The sequence below is a fragment of the Engystomops pustulosus genome, chromosome 4 (genome assembly GCF_040894005.1).
Source record: "Engystomops pustulosus chromosome 4, aEngPut4.maternal, whole genome shotgun sequence".
In the NCBI taxonomy this organism is placed as follows: domain Eukaryota; kingdom Metazoa; phylum Chordata; class Amphibia; order Anura; family Leptodactylidae; genus Engystomops; species Engystomops pustulosus.
In genome coordinates this window covers 195,461,928-195,483,448 of record NC_092414.1, presented here as the reverse complement: position 1 = coordinate 195,483,448, position 21,521 = coordinate 195,461,928, and the positions used below count along the sequence as shown (strand labels likewise).

The 21,521-nt window shown below is 46.6% G+C and overlaps 1 protein-coding gene across 6 annotated transcripts in view; it reads left to right on the top strand.

Moving 5' to 3' along the window:
* Window positions 1-21,521, top strand: part of NSD3 (nuclear receptor binding SET domain protein 3) — a 64,191-nt gene that overhangs the window by 12,582 nt on the left and 30,088 nt on the right. For all 6 annotated transcript variants that reach the window (XM_072149258.1, XM_072149257.1, XM_072149256.1 and 3 more), the window contains exons 3-7: window positions 9,199-9,361; window positions 9,446-9,600; window positions 10,675-11,223; window positions 13,237-13,369; window positions 18,082-18,182. In XM_072149258.1, coding sequence (XP_072005359.1) covers window positions 9,199-9,361; window positions 9,446-9,600; window positions 10,675-11,223; window positions 13,237-13,369; window positions 18,082-18,182 — 1,101 coding nt within the window. The remainder of the gene's footprint in view (window positions 1-9,198; window positions 9,362-9,445; window positions 9,601-10,674; window positions 11,224-13,236; window positions 13,370-18,081; window positions 18,183-21,521) is intronic.

Here is a 21,521-nt window from a genome sequence, read left to right as displayed (position 1 = left end):
GCGCTAATAACTCTTTTATACTTTGGTGTACGGAGCTGTGGGTGGTGTCATTTTTTGCGAAATTTGATAATATTTTCAAATGATATCATTTTTAGGACTGTACGACCTTTTGATCACTTTTTATAGATTTTTTTTTATATTTTTCAAAATTGCAAAAAAGTGCCATTTTCAACTTTGGGCGCTATTTTCCGTTACGGGGTTAAACGCATTGAAGAACCGTTATCATATTTTGATCGGGCATTTTCGGACGCGTCGATACCTGATGGGTTTATGATTTTTACTGTTTATGTCAGTTCTAGGGAAAGGGGGGTGATTTGAAATTTTAGGTTTTTTTATTATAATTTTTTTTAACTTTTTTTTTTATTTTTCTTTTTACTATTTTTCAGACTCCCTAGGGTACTTTAACCCTAGGTTGTCTGTACACTTCTATCATATACTGTCATACTACAGTATGGCAGTATATGGGGATTTTCCTCCTCATTCATTACAATGAGCTATCAGCACATTGTAATGAAGGGGTTAAAACGAAATGGCCTCGGGTCTTCGGAAGACCCGAGGCTACCATGGAGACGGATCGCCGCTCCCCGATGACGTCACGGCAAGCGGCGATCCCAGGTAAGATGGCGGCGCCCATGCGCCGTTATCTTTTTGAGGCTGCCGGCAGCCACCGCTGTGATAACACCCGCGATCGGTGCTAGCAATATGCAGCAAAGACTTACCGGCTATGGAGAGGGCTCAGCCCGTGAGCCCTCTCCATGCAGCGCGTCCCGACCGCCGCCGTGAACTGGTTAAACTACTACCCCACTCAGGTCAGGGATTTTTCTTTTCTATTATTCCCTCTTATGTGAGATCTCACTTGTTGTACTGATTTAAAAAAAAAAAAACAATTCCACCAAAATCATGTGAAATTGAGCAGAGGAGAATAATCCAATCAGACTTCTGGTTCTTGGGAGCTACAGAACTTGGATCTACATGAAACTATTTTATCTGCCTGAAAACAACTGATGACTTTTTCTGTCCTTGATCGAACATTGATCTCTGTAAGGCGGATGGTCTCCGGTTTGTACCATCAGTTTGTCTCTATGTATTTTAGTTTACATATCAGATGGCTTTAAAACAAGGTAATCAGTTTTTTTTTCTAGAACTCATGAGATAAAACGTATCGGTTAAACAAAACTGATACTTTGCTCATTAAGTATCAGTTAATATTTACATTGAAATTGAAGCTTAAAGGGGTTGTCCACTTTCAGCAAATTGAGATTATTTGTATAATGAAAAGTTATACAATTTTCCAATATACTTTCTGTATCGATTCCTCAGTTTTCTAGATCTCTGCTTGCTGTCCTGCTATAAAAAGCTTCTCTATTTGCTTCTGGTAAGAATCTGTCCATGTGATGTGATGGACAGGCAGGAGCATGAGCTGTTATTATCCCTGATAGTAATAGGAGTTGTGTGATAATAACGGCGCCTGCACCTCCATCACATCACAGATTCTATCCACTGGAAGTAAACTTAGAAGCTTTTATAGCAGGACAGCAAGCAGAGATCTAGAAAATGGTGAGGGATTGATACAGAAAGTATATTGGAAAGTTGTATAACTTTTCCTTTCGGCAAACAATTTGATATTATTTGTGTGAGTGGACAACCCCTTTAAGGTTATACGCAGGTAGGAATGTGAACAGCCGTCATCTTCGATCTCCGATTCTGTAGATCACAGACCCAGAAACCTAATTATTACATTTAATATGGCACCATGTTTCTAGGTGCTATAGAACCAAGAGAAAAGAGTCTGAAGTGACTCTTCCCCCTGCAGCATCTAAAGCTGGTGAAATATGACTCTTCTCTGCTCACTTTCACATGACTTTGGTAGAGATTTTTTTTTTTTTAATTGGTAAATGGGTGATATTTCACAAAACGGAGGGAATTCTAGAAAAGGACATTTCATCCCCCTACCTGAGGGAATGGGTAGTTTAAAATTTAGGACTGACTAAAACATGCTTTTATCGCTCCTACTTAGCCATTCACTTACAGCCACTTGTCCTCTGGGGTACTAGATAGTAGTAGAATGGAGACCTGACTTGTGCTCTATTCACATTAATGGGGCTGTGGGGTATACTTATCTCATGGATGTGGTTGGGAGAGCAGATAGGGGATGTGAGATCTATCCCCCTGTATCAACACCACCTTGATAAAGGGGGGTTTATCCTCGTTCACATTATGGATTGATGGGGGTCTGACAATAATACTTGTGGGGGTCTTGATGCTTCTGTAAGTGTTGCATTCTATATTATATGGTCTGCAGTGCTCCCGCTGAAAATCGTCTGACCCCTTATCAACGTGATGTGAATGGCCTATCCTTCAGGTGAACCAAGGTGAAAATCCCATTAAGATTATAAGCTGTAATGGCAGTGTGAACAGAGCCTTAGGGAGCCAATACTTTATAGCAACAGTTCTACACTATAACTTGGGGTGTGGTAAATTCTCTGCATGTGAACTCGCTCCTAGTAACACCCTCCCGACTAACCCTCATCCGTTGTCATCTGCTCCGCTATCCAGTGCTGCTTTCTATGTCTTGTGTTTTCTTCCTCATTTCTCACTGGATATTTGCTTAGTGTATGAGGTGCTGATGTTCCTGCAGGTCCGTCCATTCAGGGGGTGACTGGGTGCAGCAGTGTTTATGGGGAGACCTACAAGCGGCAAACAAGTCCCACCAGTCTCAGGATCTTAGCTTACTACTTCAAGATGATATCCCCTTTTACGTTAAAGAGAACTGGTCACCAGATTTTACCCCCATTAACACTGCAAGTCCTCTCAGACAGAGGATGAAATCTTGTTTGCCTGTAAAAAAAAAAAAAAAAAACTTCTCCAAAGTCATGAGACAATGAGCACATAGGAGTCATATTTTATAGTATTAGCCAGATATAGTCTGCTGGGGGAGCATCACTTCAGACGCCTCTAACTTCAGCTCTGTAGCACCTAGAAACATGTCTGTAGTCACACTCCCCCTGCAGCCTCCAAACTTGACTCCTTTCAATTAAAATATGACTCTTCTCTGCTCATTGTGATATATATATATATATGAGTGAGGGTTCATTTAACAACATATTCTATAATTTCATATATTACCTTTGCAAGCAAAACTGATTGGAAAGTGTATGACCTGTTTATGCGTTGACAGGAGAAAATTATTCATAAGAATAATCAAAGATGCACTTGCTCGCCATAATGTAATATAATGCATCTATATAAAAGACACGTTGGGAAAGGCAATAGTTAGTGTGGTTACCCCCTTTGTCAGTATAAGGAGTGTCCCCCTGTAACTGTGGTTGGCAGCCATTGATAGGTCCCAGCGTCTACCGATTCTCCTCTTCTCTCAACTCTAGGGTAAGGCTTAAAATTGGTGAAAAGAGTGGTGCATGTTTCTTCCTCTTGGCTCGGACTTGTGTATTACTGAGCAATATACAGCGTATACTTCTATACAACATATATACATGTATAACCGAGCTTCAGCACCAGGACTGTGACCCTGTGTGTTACGATGGGTGGAGGTCTAATGCACAATGGGGTGGTCCCACCTTTGGGAATACAGGCGGTCCCCTACTTAAGAACACCTGACTTACAGACGACCCCTAGTTACAAACGGACCTCTGGATTTTGGTAATTTGCTGCACCTTAGTCCTAGGCTACAATAAACAGCTATAACAGTTATCAGGTGTCTGTAATGAAGCTTTATTGTTAATCCTGGTTTTTATGACAATCCAACATTTTTAAAATCCAATTGTCACAGAGACCAAAAAAAGTTGACTGGAGTTACAATAATAAAATATACAGTTCCGACTTACATACAAACTCAACTTAAGAACAAACCTACAGACCCTATCTTGTACGTAACCCGGGGACTGCCTGTATAAATAGGGGTCCATGCTTGGCCACCGCTACATTGGATTATATAGGACTCGCTATATGAGGTTGTTGGGTCACTCAGAAATCGGCAGAGATGAAACCTCCAGGTGCCCTATGTGCCATTGTATTAGGAAGGGACCAAAAAGAAAAACTATTGCCTCCGATCTCTGGTGATACAGATTTTCTCACCTACTTGAATGTAGTTACAGGGGGTGGACCTGCAGGGCGACGTCCTGTACAGGCTGTGCCCACATACACAGTAGTAGATCAGAAGAATTTGCCTAGTCTCAGTCCTTTATAACCTTTTCAGATGCCTTCCCCAAATTTTGCACCCATCAAAGATCCTGTTCTGACAAGTTTGTGCCGTTGTGTTTCATAATAGTTGGTTGTGTGCCCATGATCCAGCATGACTTGCCGTGTGCATTTTAGCTGACTCATCACTTTAACAAAATCAGCCCCGGTCTGCGGTGTTGCCTCATTCTGCACTGCGTGTTAGCAGGACTGACGAGTCGGAGCCATGATGAAGACATAGTGAGTTATAAAAACTACGACGTTTCCTTTACATGCCTGTTCTATGCCTGATGTAAGGATTTAGGACAGGGGTCAGCAACACTCATTGGTCCAAAGTCCTCATTGTCATACTGCTCAACTTTAAGGCGATGCACCAATAACCGCAGTACAGCACAAAATTTCACCCCATAAATGATAAATACCACCCCAGCAACCAAACACTGCATTCAGAGCAAATTATAAAGGGGACCCCCACCCCCAAGAGTAGACAAAATATATCAGTCCTCCCTGTACCACACTGCAGCTACTTCTCTCCTCCATGTGCCCCTCTGCTCTGTACTAGTACTTACCACTCCGGGGGGCGCTCAGCTCTGTGTCCTTAGCCAGATGCATACATCAAGAGAGAAGCTGTTCATTGGTGCAGGAGCAATGAGTGCAGTGGAGAAGTCCTCACTGCTCCCGGCTCCTCTCCGCTGTGTCCTCACTGCTCCCGGCTCCTCTCCGCTGTGTCCTCACTGCTCCCGGCTCCTCTCCGCTGTGTCCTCACTGCTCCCGGCTCCTCCCCGCTGTGTCCTCACTGCTCCCGGCTCCTCTCCGCTGTGTCCTCACTGCTCCCGGCTCCTCTCCGCTGTGTCCTCACTGCTCCCGGCTCCTCTCCGCTGTGTCCTCACTGCTCCCGGCTCCTCTCCGCTGTGTCCTCACTGCTCCCGGCTCCTCTCCGCTCTGTGTCCTCACTGCTCCCGGCTCCTCTCCGCTGTGTCCTCACTGCTCCCGGCTCCTCTCCGCTGTGTCCTCACTGCTCCCGGCTCCTCTCCGCTCTGTGTCCTCACTGCTCCCGGCTCCTCTCCGCTCTGTGTCCTCACTGCTCCCGGCTCCTCTCCGCTCTGTGTCCTCACTGCTCCCGGCTCCTCTCCGCTCTGTGTCCTCACTGCTCCCGGCTCCTCTCCGCTCTGTGTCCTCACTGCTCCCGGCTCCTCTCCGCTCTGTGTCCTCACTGCTCCCGGCTCCTCTCCGCTCTGTGTCCTCACTGCTCCCGGCTCCTCTCCGCTCTGTGTCCTCACTGCTCCCGGCTCCTCTCCGCTCTGTGTCCTCACTGCTCCCGGCTCCTCTCCGCTCTGTGTCCTCACTGCTCCCGGCTCCTCTCCGCTGTGTCCTCACTGCTCCCGGCTCCTCTCCGCTGTGTCCTCACTGCTGATGCTGGTTGTATGTGTAGGAACATAGTGCAGAGAAGACCCATGAGCTGTAAGTACTGCTCTTGGGTCCTCTACCTTTCCTGGAACAGTTCTGCTCCGGAACCTAATGCTAGTGCATACAATCAGTGCGGGACATAGAGGAGAGGATTTATTTTTTTTATCTGCTCTGGGTCTCCAGTATTATTATTGTTGATGCATCTAAGGTGTTGGTCATTGGTGCGCCCCCTTAAAGCTGAGGAGTCTGACAATGAGGCCCCTGGACCAGTAAATGTTGCTTACCCCTGGCCTGAATCCTTGGCTCAGAACAGACATGTAAAGGAGATTTCATAATTCTATATAATTTTGTGCAGTTGGTCCATTTAATCAGGAGTCCGACTCCACAGTCCTGATCCGCAGGACCCCCACCAATTATGATAACAGGATATTGTTCTCCCTAATGGAGGAAGAGAGATGTGGGTCAAGCATGTGTCCTGCGCTCCATTCAATGGTATGGGAGTGTGGGAAATTGCAGAGCCCAGTGCCCCAGTATCTCCATCGCTCACATAGGCAGTGATTGGTGGGGCTGGAGATACTGGGGCAATGTGCTTGGCAACTTCCAACACTCCTATAATATTGGACATCAGTGAGAACGGGTCACCCTCAATGATCTGCTTGCTATCCCCTATCCTGTGGGTAACTTCCACACATGGTACATACCCCTTTGATGAAAAAAAAAAAAATATATATATAGTATATAAAATATATATATATACATATTTTTTATCGGCGGCTTAAATTTTGCAAGATTATTTACTTCCCACCGGGGTGTGCCTTCTGTGCAGCGTGCCCTGACCGCCCACCGGGGTGTGCCTTCTGTGCAGCGTGCCCTGACCGCCCACTGGGGTGTGCCTTCTGTGAAGCGTGCCCTGACCGCCCACTCGGGTGTGTCTTCTGTGCAGCGTGCCCTGACCGCCCACTGGGGTGTGCCTTCTGTGCAGCGTGCCCTGACCGCCCACCCGGGTGTGCCTTCTGTGCAGCGTGCCCTGACCGCCCACTGGGGTGTGCCTTCTGTGCAGCGTGCCCTGACCGCCCACTGGGGTGTGCCTTCTGTGCAGCGTGCCCTGACCGCCCACCAGGGCGTGCCTTCTGTGCAGCATGCCCTGACTGCCCACTGGGGTGTGCCTTCTGTGCAGCATGCCCTGACCGCCCACCAGGGTGGGCCTTCTGTGCAGCGTGCCCTGACCGCCCACCAGGGTGGGCCTTCTGTGCAGCGTGCCCTGACCGCCCACCCGGGTGTGCCTTCTGTGCAGCGTGCCCTGACCGCCCACCGGGGCGTGCCTTCTGTGCAGCGTGCCCTGACCGCCCACTGGGGTGTGCCTTCTGTGCAGCGTGCCCTGACCGCCCACCGGGGTGTGCCTTCTGTGCAGCGTGCCCTGACCGCCCACCGGGGTGTGCCTTCTGTGCAGCGTGCCCTGACCGCCCACCGGGGTGTGCCTTCTGTGCAGCGTGCCCTGACCGCCCACCGGGGCGTGCCTTCTGTGCAGCGTGCCCTGACCGCCCACCGTGGTGTGCCTTCTGTGCAGCGGTCACTCCTATTGAAAGACTGTTGTTAGGGACTGGTGACTTTTCTGAGTGCTGACACGAGTGACCTGCCAGACTGAGTATACACCGCGTGTCAGACCAGGGCACTGCAGATCAGCGATGGAAGCCGTTAACACCATGATCCTGTAGTGCTTAAAGGGAACCTATCACCACATTTTCACACATATAACTAGTGACGGGTTCCCATAGAGTCCTATTAACTAACCTATTAGCTAAAATTGGCTTCTATCACATTATCTTATATTGCCTGGAGTGGGAGGGGGTGTGTCTTGCACAGCTGGCCCCTCCCATCTACTCCTCCCATTGCCTTATGTCCTCTTACTATTCAGCAGTTCATGTCATGTGACACCAGAGTGACATCTTCTCAGGTCCTTTAGCCTCCTAACATTAGCAAACTGAACCCACACTGTACTGTATGTACCTGACATGAAATCACAGCGGCCTCCATGGATTTCTACGCTCCTCCATCCTCCATGGAGGCCGCATAGGGAGGAGTAGATGGGAGTGGGCGGCTGTACCTCACTGGCTACTAATTTTAGGTGACATGGGCAGGACTTTAACCCTTTATCAGCAGGCATTGTTGGTCACAGTGGTAAATTTCTGGGGACAGGTCCTCTCTAAGCAGCGTCACTACAGCCATGGAGCAGGAAGCAGACGCCTCCTTTCTCTGTATAGTGGATGAATCGAGTTGTGGTACCCTAGCACTTATTCTCCTGAATCAGAACTGCTCCGAAGTAACCCAATCTGACCATTGTACAGAGGACACCCACATCCCATTATGGATCCTGTAAGGGACGATCTGGGTCACTGAGCCACCCACATCCCATTATGGATCCTGTAAGGGACGATCTGGGTCACTGAGCCACCCACATCCCATTATGGATCCTGTAAGGGGATGATCTTGGTCACTGAGCCACCCACATCCCATTATTGATCCTGTAAGGGGGTGATCTGGGTCACTGAGCCACCCACATCCCATTATGGATCATGTAAGGGGGTGATCTGGGTCACTGAGCCACCCACAGCTTATTATGGATCCTCTAAGGGGGTGATCTGGGTCACTGAGCCACCCACATCCCATTATGGATCCTGTAAGGGGGCGATCTGGGTCACTGAGCCGCCCACATCCCATTATGGATCATGTAAGGGGGTGATCTGGGTCACTGAGCCACCCACAGCTTATTATGGATCATGTAAGGGGGCGATCTGGGTCACTCAGCCACCCACATCCCATTATGGATCCTGTAAGGGGGTGTCTTGGTCACTGAGCCACCCACATCTCATTATTGATCATGTAAGGGGGCGATCTGGGTCACTGAGCCGCCCACATCCCATTATGGATCCTGTAAGGGGGCGATCTGGGTCACTGAGCCGCTCACATCCCATTATGGATCCTGTAAGGGCGCGATCTGGGTCACTGAGCCACCCACAGCTTATTATGGATCCTGTAAGGGGGTGATCTGGGTCACTGAGCCACCCACAGCTTATTATGGATCCTGTAAGGGGGTGTCTTGGTCACTGAGCCATCCACATCTCATTATTGATCATGTAAGGGGGCGATCTGGGTCAATGAGCCACCCACATCCCATTATGGATCCTGTAAGGGGGCGATCTGGGTCACTGAGCCGCTCACATCCCATTATGGATCCTGTAAGGGCGCGATCTGGGTCACTGAGCCACCCACAGCTTATTATGGATCCTGTAAGGGGGTGTCTTGGTCACTGAGCCACCCACATCTCATTATTGATCATGTAAGGGGGCGATCTGGGTCAATGAGCCACCCACAGCTTATTATGGATCCTGTAAGGGGATGATTTTGGTCACTGAGCCGCCCACATCTCATTATTGATCATGTAAGGGGATCATCTTGGTCACTGAGCCACCCACAGCTCATTATGGATACATCCGTGAGGTCTTTACCTATCATTAACTAATATGACAACTATTATAAAGTAGGATTAACCCTTTGAGTGATTAGTGTTATTAATGCATCCTCTGATCTGTTCTCCAGGTTCAGCACTCGCCCATCTCTCCGCTCCCCACCGAGGTCAGAACTGGCGTCTGGTTTCACGTGGGCGACTTAGTTTGGTCTAAGGTGGGAACGTACCCCTGGTGGCCTTGTATGGTATCCTGTGACCCCCAGCTTCATGTACACAGCAAGATGAACACCAGAGGTAAGACCGTGGCTATGTGCCTGTAAGTGCCCTCAGTATGGAGGGTGAGGTGCAGCGATGACCTGATGATCTCTCCTCTTCCAGGCGCTCGTGAATTCCATGTACAGTTCTTCAGCAATGAGCCAGAGCGAGCCTGGGTGCCCGAGAAGCGCATGCGCGAGTACCGGGGCAGGAAGCAGTACGAGCAGCTGCTGGCCGAAGACTCCGCCAGGGTCATCAACCAGTCCGAGCGACTAAAGGTGCCTTTACCCTTCCTATTATTACATGAGACTCTCCGTGGACATTTTTGATACTGATAACCTATCCTCATGCCAACTCTTCAGTATCAAAATTTTCTGGGTCGGACACATGGGCCTGTAGTGATCATATGTTTCAGGCCGCCTCCTGCTGTTCCATCCACTCTACAGCCCCCATGCACTGTTACCTGCACTATACAGGCAGTACCCGGGTTACATACAAGATGGGTTTGTTCTTAAGTTTAATTTGTATGTAAGTCGGAACTGTATATTTTATAATTGTAGATCCAGAGAAAAAATTTTTTTGCCCCAGTGACAATCGGAGTTTTACATTTTTTGCTGTAATGGGACCAAGGATTATCAATAAATCCTTATTACAGACACCTTACAGCTGATCATTGCAGTCTGGGACTATAGTAACATCCAGAGACTTCACCAGAGGTCACAGTGGGCAGAGGGGTCTGTCTGTAACTAGGGGTCGTCTGTAAGTCGGGTGTACTTAAGTAGGGGATCGCCTGTACACTATGTATTGGGCTCCTGTATAGGTTTCCATGTCTGGGACTGTTGAACAGTTCCCTAATGACGTCCACTTCTTATACAGCCCCTGATGTGAGTATAATCTGAGCTAGATCATCAGTATCAGAGCAAATAGGGGGAAGACTATGGACATGGACACCATGTTTCTAGATGCTACAGAACAAAAGATAGGGACATCTAAAGTGCCTCCCCCCCCTATGCAACACTAAACTTGATTCATCTCATGTGAAAAGTGTCATATTTCCCTGATCTTGGGGGAGATTTTTTTATAGGTTAACAGATGAGGTTTCACCCCCTACCTGAAGAGGTTGAGTAGTTTAGTGGGGTAAAACCTGTTGACAGGTTCCCTTTACCATTTTGTCCTAATGCAGGCAGGGCATAGGGGGGAGGCTCCTGCTGCAGCTGGTTGCTTTACACCCAGACACAGCACAGTGAGGGGATATAGCTGATCACTCATCGTATCATTTCTATTGTAAGATGAGACACATTTTCTGTGCTAAGTTTCTCCTGTAACACGTCTTACTGTTCTATGCCATCCAGATGCGGAAACCTCGGCCTCAGAAGGAGCGCATACAGTGGGACATCGGCATCGCTCACGCGGAGAAAGCCCTGCGGATGACCCGGGAGGAGAGGATCGAACAGTACACCTTCATCTATGTAGACCCAGAGAGCTGTCCTGAACCCAAAAAAGCAATCAGTAACAAAAGGAGTCGGAGGTCCACCTCTAGTAGTGAGGCCGAAACTGCCCGTCCTAAAGAAGTCTCCTCTCCTGCTTCAGGGCACTCGGCTCCTGTACAGTCCCCCTCCTCTAGAGACAATAAAGACTCTGTACCTGAGACTCGGAGGCAGAGCCAGAGGAAACAGGCTCAAGAAGAGGAGCCCACGCCGCCACCCCCCCAGCCCCCTCCCGCAAAGATACCCTGGAAGACGGCAGCCGCCCGCAAGTCCCTTCCGGCCTCAGTTTTATTACACAAGGGCACAATCGACCTTCAGAAGTGCAACATGTCGCCTGTGGTGAAAATCGAAAACGTCCTCGCCCTTCATAACGCATCTTCTGACGGGTTCGAACAGTTCATATACACAACCAAGGTGAGGTCATATCTGTGATCATCACTGTGATGATCAACTTTGGCAGCGGCTTATCTCCTGTGAGAAAAGAAGGATCAGGCATGTTAAAATTCAACACGTCCGACCCTTCTTTTCTACCATTGGGATAGAATGAAAATACCCCGACATTCATTGGTGGCAGGTTTCCCAGGAAATAAGGGTGTGTTTACATGTTGGTTAACACATTGTTAACTCAATCCAAATGTGTTTGGACAATGTAAACATTGTGTTGACATTACATTTACATTACGTAAGTATTACATGTATATAAACAAAATAATAACACAATTGTTAACGCAATGTATACGTGATGTGTTAACGCACCCTAAAGTTGGTATGCAAAATAATTTGTGGTGTGATGATTTGTCATTTGTTTCGAGATGTGGACGTCTGTAAAAGTTACTAATTTTGGCGAAAATAACAGCTAGTCCAGAGCAGGCGTAGGCAAAGGCTTAAACGTAGGCTTAAACGTTTGCAACTTTATTACTCCAACTGAAAAACTGGACATTTGAACGCAGCCCCGCACAAAAAATCCCCCAGACGTAAGATAAATGTTCTCCCTTTTGTTTTGAAATGCAATTCAATAGATGTGGGGAAAATTACATCTGCATTAACATTGAATTTACCTAAACATATTGAAGCAATGTAAACATGTTGTGTTAACATCATGTTTTGTAAACACAAAGGGGGGGGATAGATTATCAGGTTTTCAGAATTTTCCATCCCGCATGCCACATTTGGCGTGTTGGAGCACGGTGGGTGGGGCTGAAAAATCAGAAATCTCTGCAAGGTCAGACTGTACCGCATATACATGGAGGCCGGAACCGGGCAAGGAACGGCAGCAGGAGTGGGGTGGGTTTTAAGACTGGCATTAGAAATGCCAGTCTTAATGTGATGTTAATGCAACGCATTTAGGCAAATCTCTCCTCCACAGCTGTTGAATTGCATTTTAAAATGCAGTGTATACATAATGGGGCTCATGGGTTTCATGAATATTTCCAATTTGCGGCGTATTCCCCCGGGATTTTGGCGCGGCGCCGGCTTTCACGCGACAGGAATCAAGGGGCGTGGCCGTCGGAAAACCCAACGGATTTGGAAAAAACGTGGAATTTAAAATAAAATTGGTGTCGCTAGAATAGCACACACATACACCGGGATGAAGAAGGTGAAATCCGGCGGACTTCAGCGCAGCAGCGACACCTAGTGGACATAGGGCGCACAACCTTAGTGAATCCCAGCAGAACCCGAATCAATGTCGGACAACGCGCCGTGGGATTGCGAATGGACCGGGTAAGTAAATCTGCCCCAATGTGTGACTGCACCCTAAGGCCATGAAAGCAGCAATCTGAGGGCCACCCATGGGATTGCAGTGTCATAATCTTCTAATGGAGGATCGAGCTTCCAACTCAGTGTCTGACTTGGACCCAATGCTGAATGGAGCAGTGTATTTGAGGTAAAGAAGATCTACACGTTCCCCACGCTCCTGCACCTGGGGAAGCAGGTAGGTCAACGCTGGATCCCTGTGTTCAAAGGACACTCCAGTCACAGCGGTTTCAGTGAATTCTCCCTTGTGCAGGGCCAGAAGAGTAGCAGGACTCCAGGGACTAGGAATAGAATGAAAATGAGTCCTGCTCCTCCCTTCAGGCCCTGCGCCATGTATTATTCAATAAATCAGCTTTGACTGGAGTGTTCCTTTAAGTTGGGAAAACCCTTTTCGGCAGATGAAAACTATAGTGAAGATTGCAGGAGACCGATCAGGTGGCACACGGCTGCAGTAAATACATTACCTCCTAACAGCTCATTGCCCGCGGCCATAGAGCAAATCCTCTGATAAACTATTGTCCACGAGGATCCATGAAGAACAGATGCCAGACAGAATACAGAACAACCATCAGGGTCTCCCCATAATGTCCACCTAGTGAATTTACTAATAGGGGGGGGAATATGGTGGAATATTATCCTGTGATTAATAATCCTTCTATGTTTCTTCTCAAGGGAGTTGGTAACAAGACAGAAATCACAATCAAAGCTCCGGAAAAGACGTCTGTACCCTCCCCCAATCTGAAGGCGGAGAAAATTTCAGCACAACACAACACGCCTGCTCCCGAAACGTCATCGGGGGCCACAGGTAGGCAAACTGCACGTGTCTGCCCCTAACACACACCTCCCTACTGCCAAAGTGAAAGGGGGAGGGGGGAAGAGACTGTTGAGCTCACCGCCAAGACCTAGAAACTTAATTTTATCGGAGAGAGGACATTTCCCCCCCCAAAACCCAGTGTTTTCTCAAAACTGCGCTGTCATCCCCTTTCATCATTTTTTTTGTTATATGCTGCTTTTTGTGCAATAAACGATACAAAGATGACGTTTGCATTGTTCAGTGGGTTTTCTGTTCTGTTTTACTTTGTGTAGATGGGTCGGGGGTTGTCCTCAGGTCTGTTTCATACCTCTATACGCCTGGCTGACAACAGCTGACGTATTACAATAGCTTGCAGATATGAAACAAATCTGATGGGCAGCCCTGTATGTACATAATACTATGTAGGATGATTTTATAGTCATACTGGAGGGGGGGGGGGTCTGGCTGTCACCATCAATGTCTGTATAATACAGGGCGGCCAAGAGATGACGATCCTGAACAAAGGACCCCCCTCCCCCGAAATCCCCTATTAACTCAGAAATCCTCCATGCGTAACTATAGGCCTGTAATATATATAAACAGTCACCTCCCACCTCCTCATTTTGCTTTCCATCACTGAATTTATATCCTATTTATATAGGATATCGAATCCTAAAGTCTTATGCTTTGATCTCCCTAATGGTGTATGTGCAAATTTAGTAAGATGGACCATTTCTGCCTACATAATAATAGGTATTATCTTCCTATCCCTCTCACTATAAAGGGTTAAATCCCCCAAAAGTGTCCAGAGTAAGAAGGGGAAGATGGTTTTGAAGATATTTCCCTAGATATTCCAGGATTAAGGCCCCATTCACACGGCCACACAGATTGTGGGAAGGACACGGCCACTAAAAAAGTCTATGGCACCCAGCATGGTGCAATATCTTACTGCACCGTGACCGAGCCTGGTGCCCAAGTAATGTTGGACAATATATAGGACGTTCACTCCCCCACCCTTCTCCACCAGGCCATGTGCTATGCCCAGGGTTCGGATCGGGTGAGCACACAGCTGTGTGAATAAGGCATAAGGTTGTGTCCCATTCAGTAAATGTTCTGAGGTGGTCGCACATGCTCAGTCCTTCCCTTTTGCTCCTTAGTATAGTAATCGGGTTGCTTCCGAAGCGGCAACTTATTCTGCCTAGAGAAAGTGCGATGACGACATGTTTAGATTATCTGGTGGACAAGAACGACTGGCGCTATTGGCATATACATAGATGTAAATGCAAAGAAAATGCTGGATTTAGGGATGGGATATATTTTCGGGGCACCTTGATATGGAACAATATTCTATCTGTATATAACCAATGTGGGGTCCTTTCTCCTCTGTGCTGAAGGAGTGGGAAATCAATAAATCTGGCGCAGTATAAGGCTGTCCGTCAAGTTGACACTTTTGGTAAATCTGCCCCAGTGTGATCACTTTCATTGCCATTATTTTATGCCTTAGTGTTACCTACACTTCCAAACGCTACAACCTGTGCTATCTGCCCTCTCTAGAGACTGATCTGCCATGTACTATTCCCCCTGTGAGGTCTCAGGCACATATCCCCGTGATGGCAGCTGTGAGCTAGCCTCAAAACCGTCAGCTCACCATTGCCATACAGGTCCATTGTTTACCGAGTGGCCGCTAAGCTCCCTATGGAGAGGGGAGTGATGCCGGCTTTCAGTGCATGCAGATGTGTGCATGAGGCTTAGCACTCAGAGCAGAGAGAGTCCAAGAGCAGTATGAGTGAGAAGCAGCGGCACAGCCAGCTATGTGAAGGCGCTGCACAGCCTCTACAGCGACAAAGGGAAGTTGCTAAAGTTCCATTTAGAACATTAACAAACAAACCGCATTCCATTTCTTTCTGCGCTTACATGAGGTTAGGGGTCGGCCTTCTATTTACAGTTTATGTTACTTTATAAATGTACCACATTCATTATGGTCGCAGCGTGAAAAAAAGTTCCTACAGGCTGAATCTGTGCAAGGAGGGAGCTGAAAGACTGACAAGCAGAAAGGGATCCACTGCTACCCGCTGGTCACTGATGATTTATGTAATAGTACAGGACACGTGGAGGTGCACTGACGTATCATGGTACCACATCCACTCACTGTCATATGGGCACCACCCGGCTGGTACAACCTTCATCATTTATTAACCCTTATTGTGTGTGTACATAGTGTTTTATTATGTCTGGCATAACTGCAACAAGGGAGTATTGTCCAGCAAATATTATTAGGTTATTATCATTTCTATTATTATAATTTTATTTGTTAATGTATTATCTGGGGGTGGCGCCTCCTTGGTAAGTGTATAGTCTAGTTTCATGGTAAATGTTCTTTTCGGTTACATTCGCACTTTCATCTCCTGTTATTATTTACTTCATGCCTTGTCACCACCTCATGCACCTCCAGCACCTCTGTCCTAGACAGTAACTACGCTTGCAACAAATTGCAACAAAAAAAAAAATCAACTGTGCAGATGATAGTAAACTTTTTTTTTTTAACCATCGGTTAGATAAAAGTAAACTTTGTAATATACCTTCCTGTATCCTTCTTCTTCCCCTTCCTTTCTTCCTTAGTCAAGCAGTTATGTATATTCTGTCCTGTACACCCCACGTTCACATGTTGCATTTTGAAATGCTATATTTGAGAAGGTTTGCATTTGGGAACTAGTTTTGCCAGTTAACAAGACTCCAGTTAGGTGCGATGTGCGAAATGACTTCTCAGAGAGTTGAATCATTAAAGGGGTTGGCCACTTTTCTTTGCCTGCATTGAGTGCTTCAGCCTTTCCTTGTCCTCGCCATGCTGCTCTCTGCATATATTCACAACTTCATGTTCCTCACTCTTTCATTCCGTCCTCGTGGCGTCACCCATTGTGCCTCTTTCTCTCACAGTCCGTCTCACTAACAGACACATGAAGAGGGGAGCAGGATGAGTCATAATCTCCTGGCACAGCTCCATCTATTCAGCAGAGCTCAGAAATGTAAACAAAGAAGCATGGAAAACCTGCACAAGAGCAAGTAGTTTGGCTACTCTGGAAGCATTTTTCTTCAGAAACTGTAAGCAGATATGTAAACATTTTCTCATCTGCCTACAATTACAGCAATGAAGAAAAACGCTTCCAGAGTAGCAAAATGGATTGTACCATTTCAAAACTGACGCATGCATTTCGACACTTCCAAAATGCCACGAGTGAACGCACCCTCCGGCATTATAAGCCAGTAAAGGCACGTGGGCAACTTGTGTAAAAGAGTGGCCAATTCCTTTAATTGAAATCTTCTCTAAGTATAGAAAGAGTTAATCTTCATCCTACTTTCCTTGTCTGTATGATGGGTACATGACTTTAGATACACTGCTCACTACAGGAGAAAGAAGAAGCAGAAAAAATAGACAAGAGCATTTGCTTTTCCTTCATATAACAAAGTTTACAATTCATTTCTGCAATGTACTTTTTTTCCCCAAGTTTTAATAATAATAATAATAATAATAATAATAATTCTTTATTTATATATCGCCTACAGATTACACACCAGGTATCAGGGGGATCTGTGGGCCTATGTAGTCCTATACTGCCCCCCCTCTTGCCTTTGTGCTATTATATGAGAGCTCCGTAGTAGAAATCCTACAATCCCACAATCCAGTCCATGTGAGATTGAGGTTATGTCGTTGTTAGGAGTCCAGAGCTGCTCATACCCATCAGCACGTAGTCCTTGGCCAACTATGGATGGCAGAAGCTGAGTATATGGGATCCACAGACTTATACTATATAACGTCTTTTAGTGGTCATATTGTGTTTGTATTCATGTTGTATTTTTGACATTTTTTTTAAATTCTTCATAGCCATTTTGATTGTGGTTGTGGACATCCAAAGGTCAGGAAGATTTGTGTCTCTGCATACAGATATATGGAGATGTTAAAGGAAATTTTCCATCATGATAAACCAGGGACACTTACTCATAGATCCAGGCACCGGGACTGTGACAGACTGTCTCGCCCATCCCTTCTACTCAATCAGCACTTGCTCTCTATCCACTTGATGAAATCACACGCAGAGGGAAGGGGAAGCCTTCTGCACAGTGTAACATCCTGGTAATCTGCAGCATGGAGGGGCTCTGGTAACATCCCATGGCCCTTCTGGCCCATTACCATAAATTTAAAAGTTGATTTTAGAAGGAAGGAGACTGTGGATAACACATATAAGAAGGTACCACAATCACGGTACCTGCATCTATGAGTAATGTCCCTGGTTTATCATGATGCATTTTGATAGTAGATTTCCCTTTAAGTGACAAATACTTCCTATGGAAGATGTAGATTTTACGGGTCTGTTCACAAATTCAGGTTTCTTAAATCCATTGACACCATGAATGGGAGAGAACATATTAAATACAGGAAACACTACGATTTGGTAATCGACTGCTGGGGTCGGGGTTCCAAACTGCATTAAAAACCTGAACATGTGACCCATCCTAACCAATGTATTACCATCAGTGTATATGTACACTTGGTTGGTGTATGGATCCAATATGGCGGGTGCATAGACATCTCGGGTTGGTGCCTCCTTCATCAGTCCTTGACAAGAAACGGTTAACATGTCTCAGTGATTCCCTACCAGAGGGGGGCGCCGCTCCCAGTCCTCAGACCCAATGATGGATTAATGCACAACACAGTTTCTTTTTACTAGGAACCTCTGAGAAGAAACACCAGAGAAGGTCCAATCGGACTCGATCAGAATCTGAGAAGTCCTTGGACTCCGTGCCAAAGAAGAAGGTGAAAAAAGAGCAGGTGGGTGTTTGCATGAGTCGTTTTGCTTTCTCTTCTCACCCCGTTGTGAGGTCAGTGGTGTCTCTGTGGATTGTGGTGACCTGTCACATTAACCCCAGGCTTACCCCTCCTCTCTGACTAAACTCCCGTGTGATTGGACGGCATTACCCCTTATCTCATCTGTACTATTAAAGCTTACAACACACGTGCCTGGTAGTTTTTATTTTATCGTTTTTTCCATTCATTTACCCTGATGATCAGTTTACACAAAAAAAGACAATTTCCTTCATCATCATTGAAGGAAATCTACCACCAAAATCCATCATGATAAACCAGGGACAATTACTCATAGACCCAGGCACCGTGACTGTGGTGACCTTCTTATATTTGTTAACATCAACTTTTAAAATTATTCTAATGAGCTCCTCTGTGCTGTAGCTTCACAGGATGTTACACTGTCTAACCCTCCCCCTGCTCCCTCAGCACTTCCCTCTCATTCCTGGGCATGAAGGAATCTCCCTGCAGCAGAGGAAGTTTCAAGACACATTTAAAGGGGGGTAGCGCTCCTGCAGAGTGCAACAGTGTCTCAAACTACAGCATTGAGGGGCATTGGTACCAATATCAAATATTATGATGCAAGGAGTCCTATCCGGGACACAGTGGTGAAAAGACGTAGTCATAGAGGGCACTACTTGTACAGTCATAGTAAAAATACCATCACTTTATGAGATGGGAATGCCAAGGGTTAAAGGAAATTTGTAGCTGCAGTGTATGTGACTAACCTGTATGTGTGTGTTTCATTTATCACCCCCAATGCATGCCGATTGCCCTCTGTGGTTGTGATGGGTCGTACTCTTCTGTATCCTCGCCCAGCATGCAGTCCCACAGACACACAGAGTGCAGCTGCACCTCCTCCACTGTGTTATCCAATAAACATACACATCCAAAAAAATAGGAACTTCTGCTGCGGATCTACAGCTCTGTCGCGCACACACTGCTATTCCACATTTGTTTCAGATGCTGAAAATGAAGTGTGTCCAATTAATGCAAACCCGGCTTAAAGGGTAGCCATGATGGTCACCCATGTGACAGCTGCTAACAAAGATAGGTGACACAAGACCGCTCTGCAGGATACTGTAACAGACTATGGAGAGGGGAGGGTGGAGGACTGCTTTGGACGATATGGTGACACTCAATGGAGAGGGTCGGGGGAGGGGGGGCACACAGCTCCTGAAAGTAGAGTAAAAAGAGACTTTTCTGCAGGATACTGTAATGGACTATGGAGAGAGGAGGATAGAGACCATAGGATAGTAGTTATGGTGACGCTCAATAGGGGAGGGGGCAGCTCCTGAAAGTAGAATAATTGCTCTGCAGGACAATGTAACAGTCTATGGAGAGGGGAGGGTGGAGGACAGAAGTTAGAATCTTAAAGGACATCCATCGCCAGGATGAAGGATTGTAAACCGAGCACACTGACAAACTGGTGTGTGCCCCCTCTGGCAGGATCTTCTCTTCTTTTAGCTTCTTATGCCCTTGTTTTTAAGAAAAAAAAGGGACTTTAAAATTATGCAAATGAGCCTGAGGGGCTCCTCGGGCTCATTTGCATAATCTTTAAAGCCCTTTTTCATAAAAACAGGGCATAAGTAGCTAAAAGAAGATATGTTGACACTCAATGGAGACAGGAGGAGAGTACAACTTCTGAAAGTAGAATAATAAAAGACTGCTCTGTAGGATAATATAACAGTCTATGGAGAGGGTTAAGGAATCAGATGGCTAATAGAAGCAGAAGGATATAAACCGGCTATGTGCATCAGGAAGGTGAAGGATTGTTCCTGGACGTACAGTGGTAAGAGACTGCTCTGCGGGATATGGTCTATGGAGAGGCTAGGGTGGAGGACAGAGGATCACACCTTAAATATAACAGACTGCTTTTCATGATATGGTGAGACTCGATGGAGAAGGAAGTGGGGAGAGAGCATCTGGAAGTAGATAAAAGACTGCTCTCTGGGATACAGTAACAGTCTATGGAGATGGGAGGGTGGATGGCTTAGGGCAGTGATGGCAAACCTTTTGGAGACCGAGTGCCCAAACTACAACAAAGACCCGCTTATTTATCGCAAAGTGCCAACACAGAAGTTTAATTTGTGATTTATACTCCCTTCTCTGTCACAGTTTTCATTGATACCAGCTCCTGAGGACACCAATACAGCAGAAAATAGTCCCAGGTAGAGCTGTCACTCTAAAATACCTCTGTGCACAGCAAGTCCTGGGCTGTCTGGGACTGCAGGAAGATACCTGGAGTCATCTCTGGTGATGGCCTGAGTGCCCACAGAAAGGGCTCTGAGTGCCACCTCTGGCACCCGTGCCATAGGTTAGCCATCACTGGCTTAGGGCATCGTCTTAAATATAAGAGACTGCTTTGCATGATATGATGACACTCAATGGGATGGTGGAGTAAGCACACGGCTACTGGAGGCAGAAGGATACAAAACTACTCTGTATTTTAACAATCTATGGATCGGGAATGTGGAGGAAAAGTGGCTACTGTAGCATTCTTTAGAGAGGAGGAAGTAGACAGAGGCAAAAGGTTTGGGGACCGCCCCCGGTCCTCTTCCACAAATACACCGGCCTGTATAAAGCACACGGTCATGTGCATTCGGGAGTCCTGACCGGTAGATGGAAGGGCGTAAGTGGTCCTGGCCCATGTAACCGTCCATCTCCGATACTGTGAATATCAGGGTCACTGTGGGTCTACTGTCACAAACTATAAATATTCTGATGGCACAGGACAGTAGAGCCACTGTGGGGCCTAATGAACACGACCCTAAATGGTGGCAGCTATTCTATAGCCACAATTGAGGTCTATATGTAGGGTGCTGAGAGCACACCATGCCTCACTGTAATAGACAGTCGCATGTTAGAAATAAAGCAGGTCCTATTCCTGCCCATATTACAGTCCGGCTCCTGGCTATTATGGCGATGGGAGGGGTAAAGAGAGCTCACACTCGGTGACATCGAAGACTTTGAGATAGAACACACTGACCTTCATCGTACACAGTACATGACACAGTGCAGCCTAAAAGAAAATCTACCATCAATATCCATCCTGATAAACAGGGACACTTACTCATAGATCCAGACACTGTGACTGTGATAATCTTCTTATATTTGTTATCCATGGTCTCCTTCCTTCTAAAATCAACATCAAAAGTATGCTAATGAGCCAGAAGGACTCTTGGGGCTGTTACCGGAGCCATTCTGTGTTGTAGCTTCACAGGCTATTACACTGTGCAGCAGGATCCCCCCCCACCTTCCACTGTGTGCAGTGAGATTACATCAGGCTGAGGGAGCAGAGGGGGA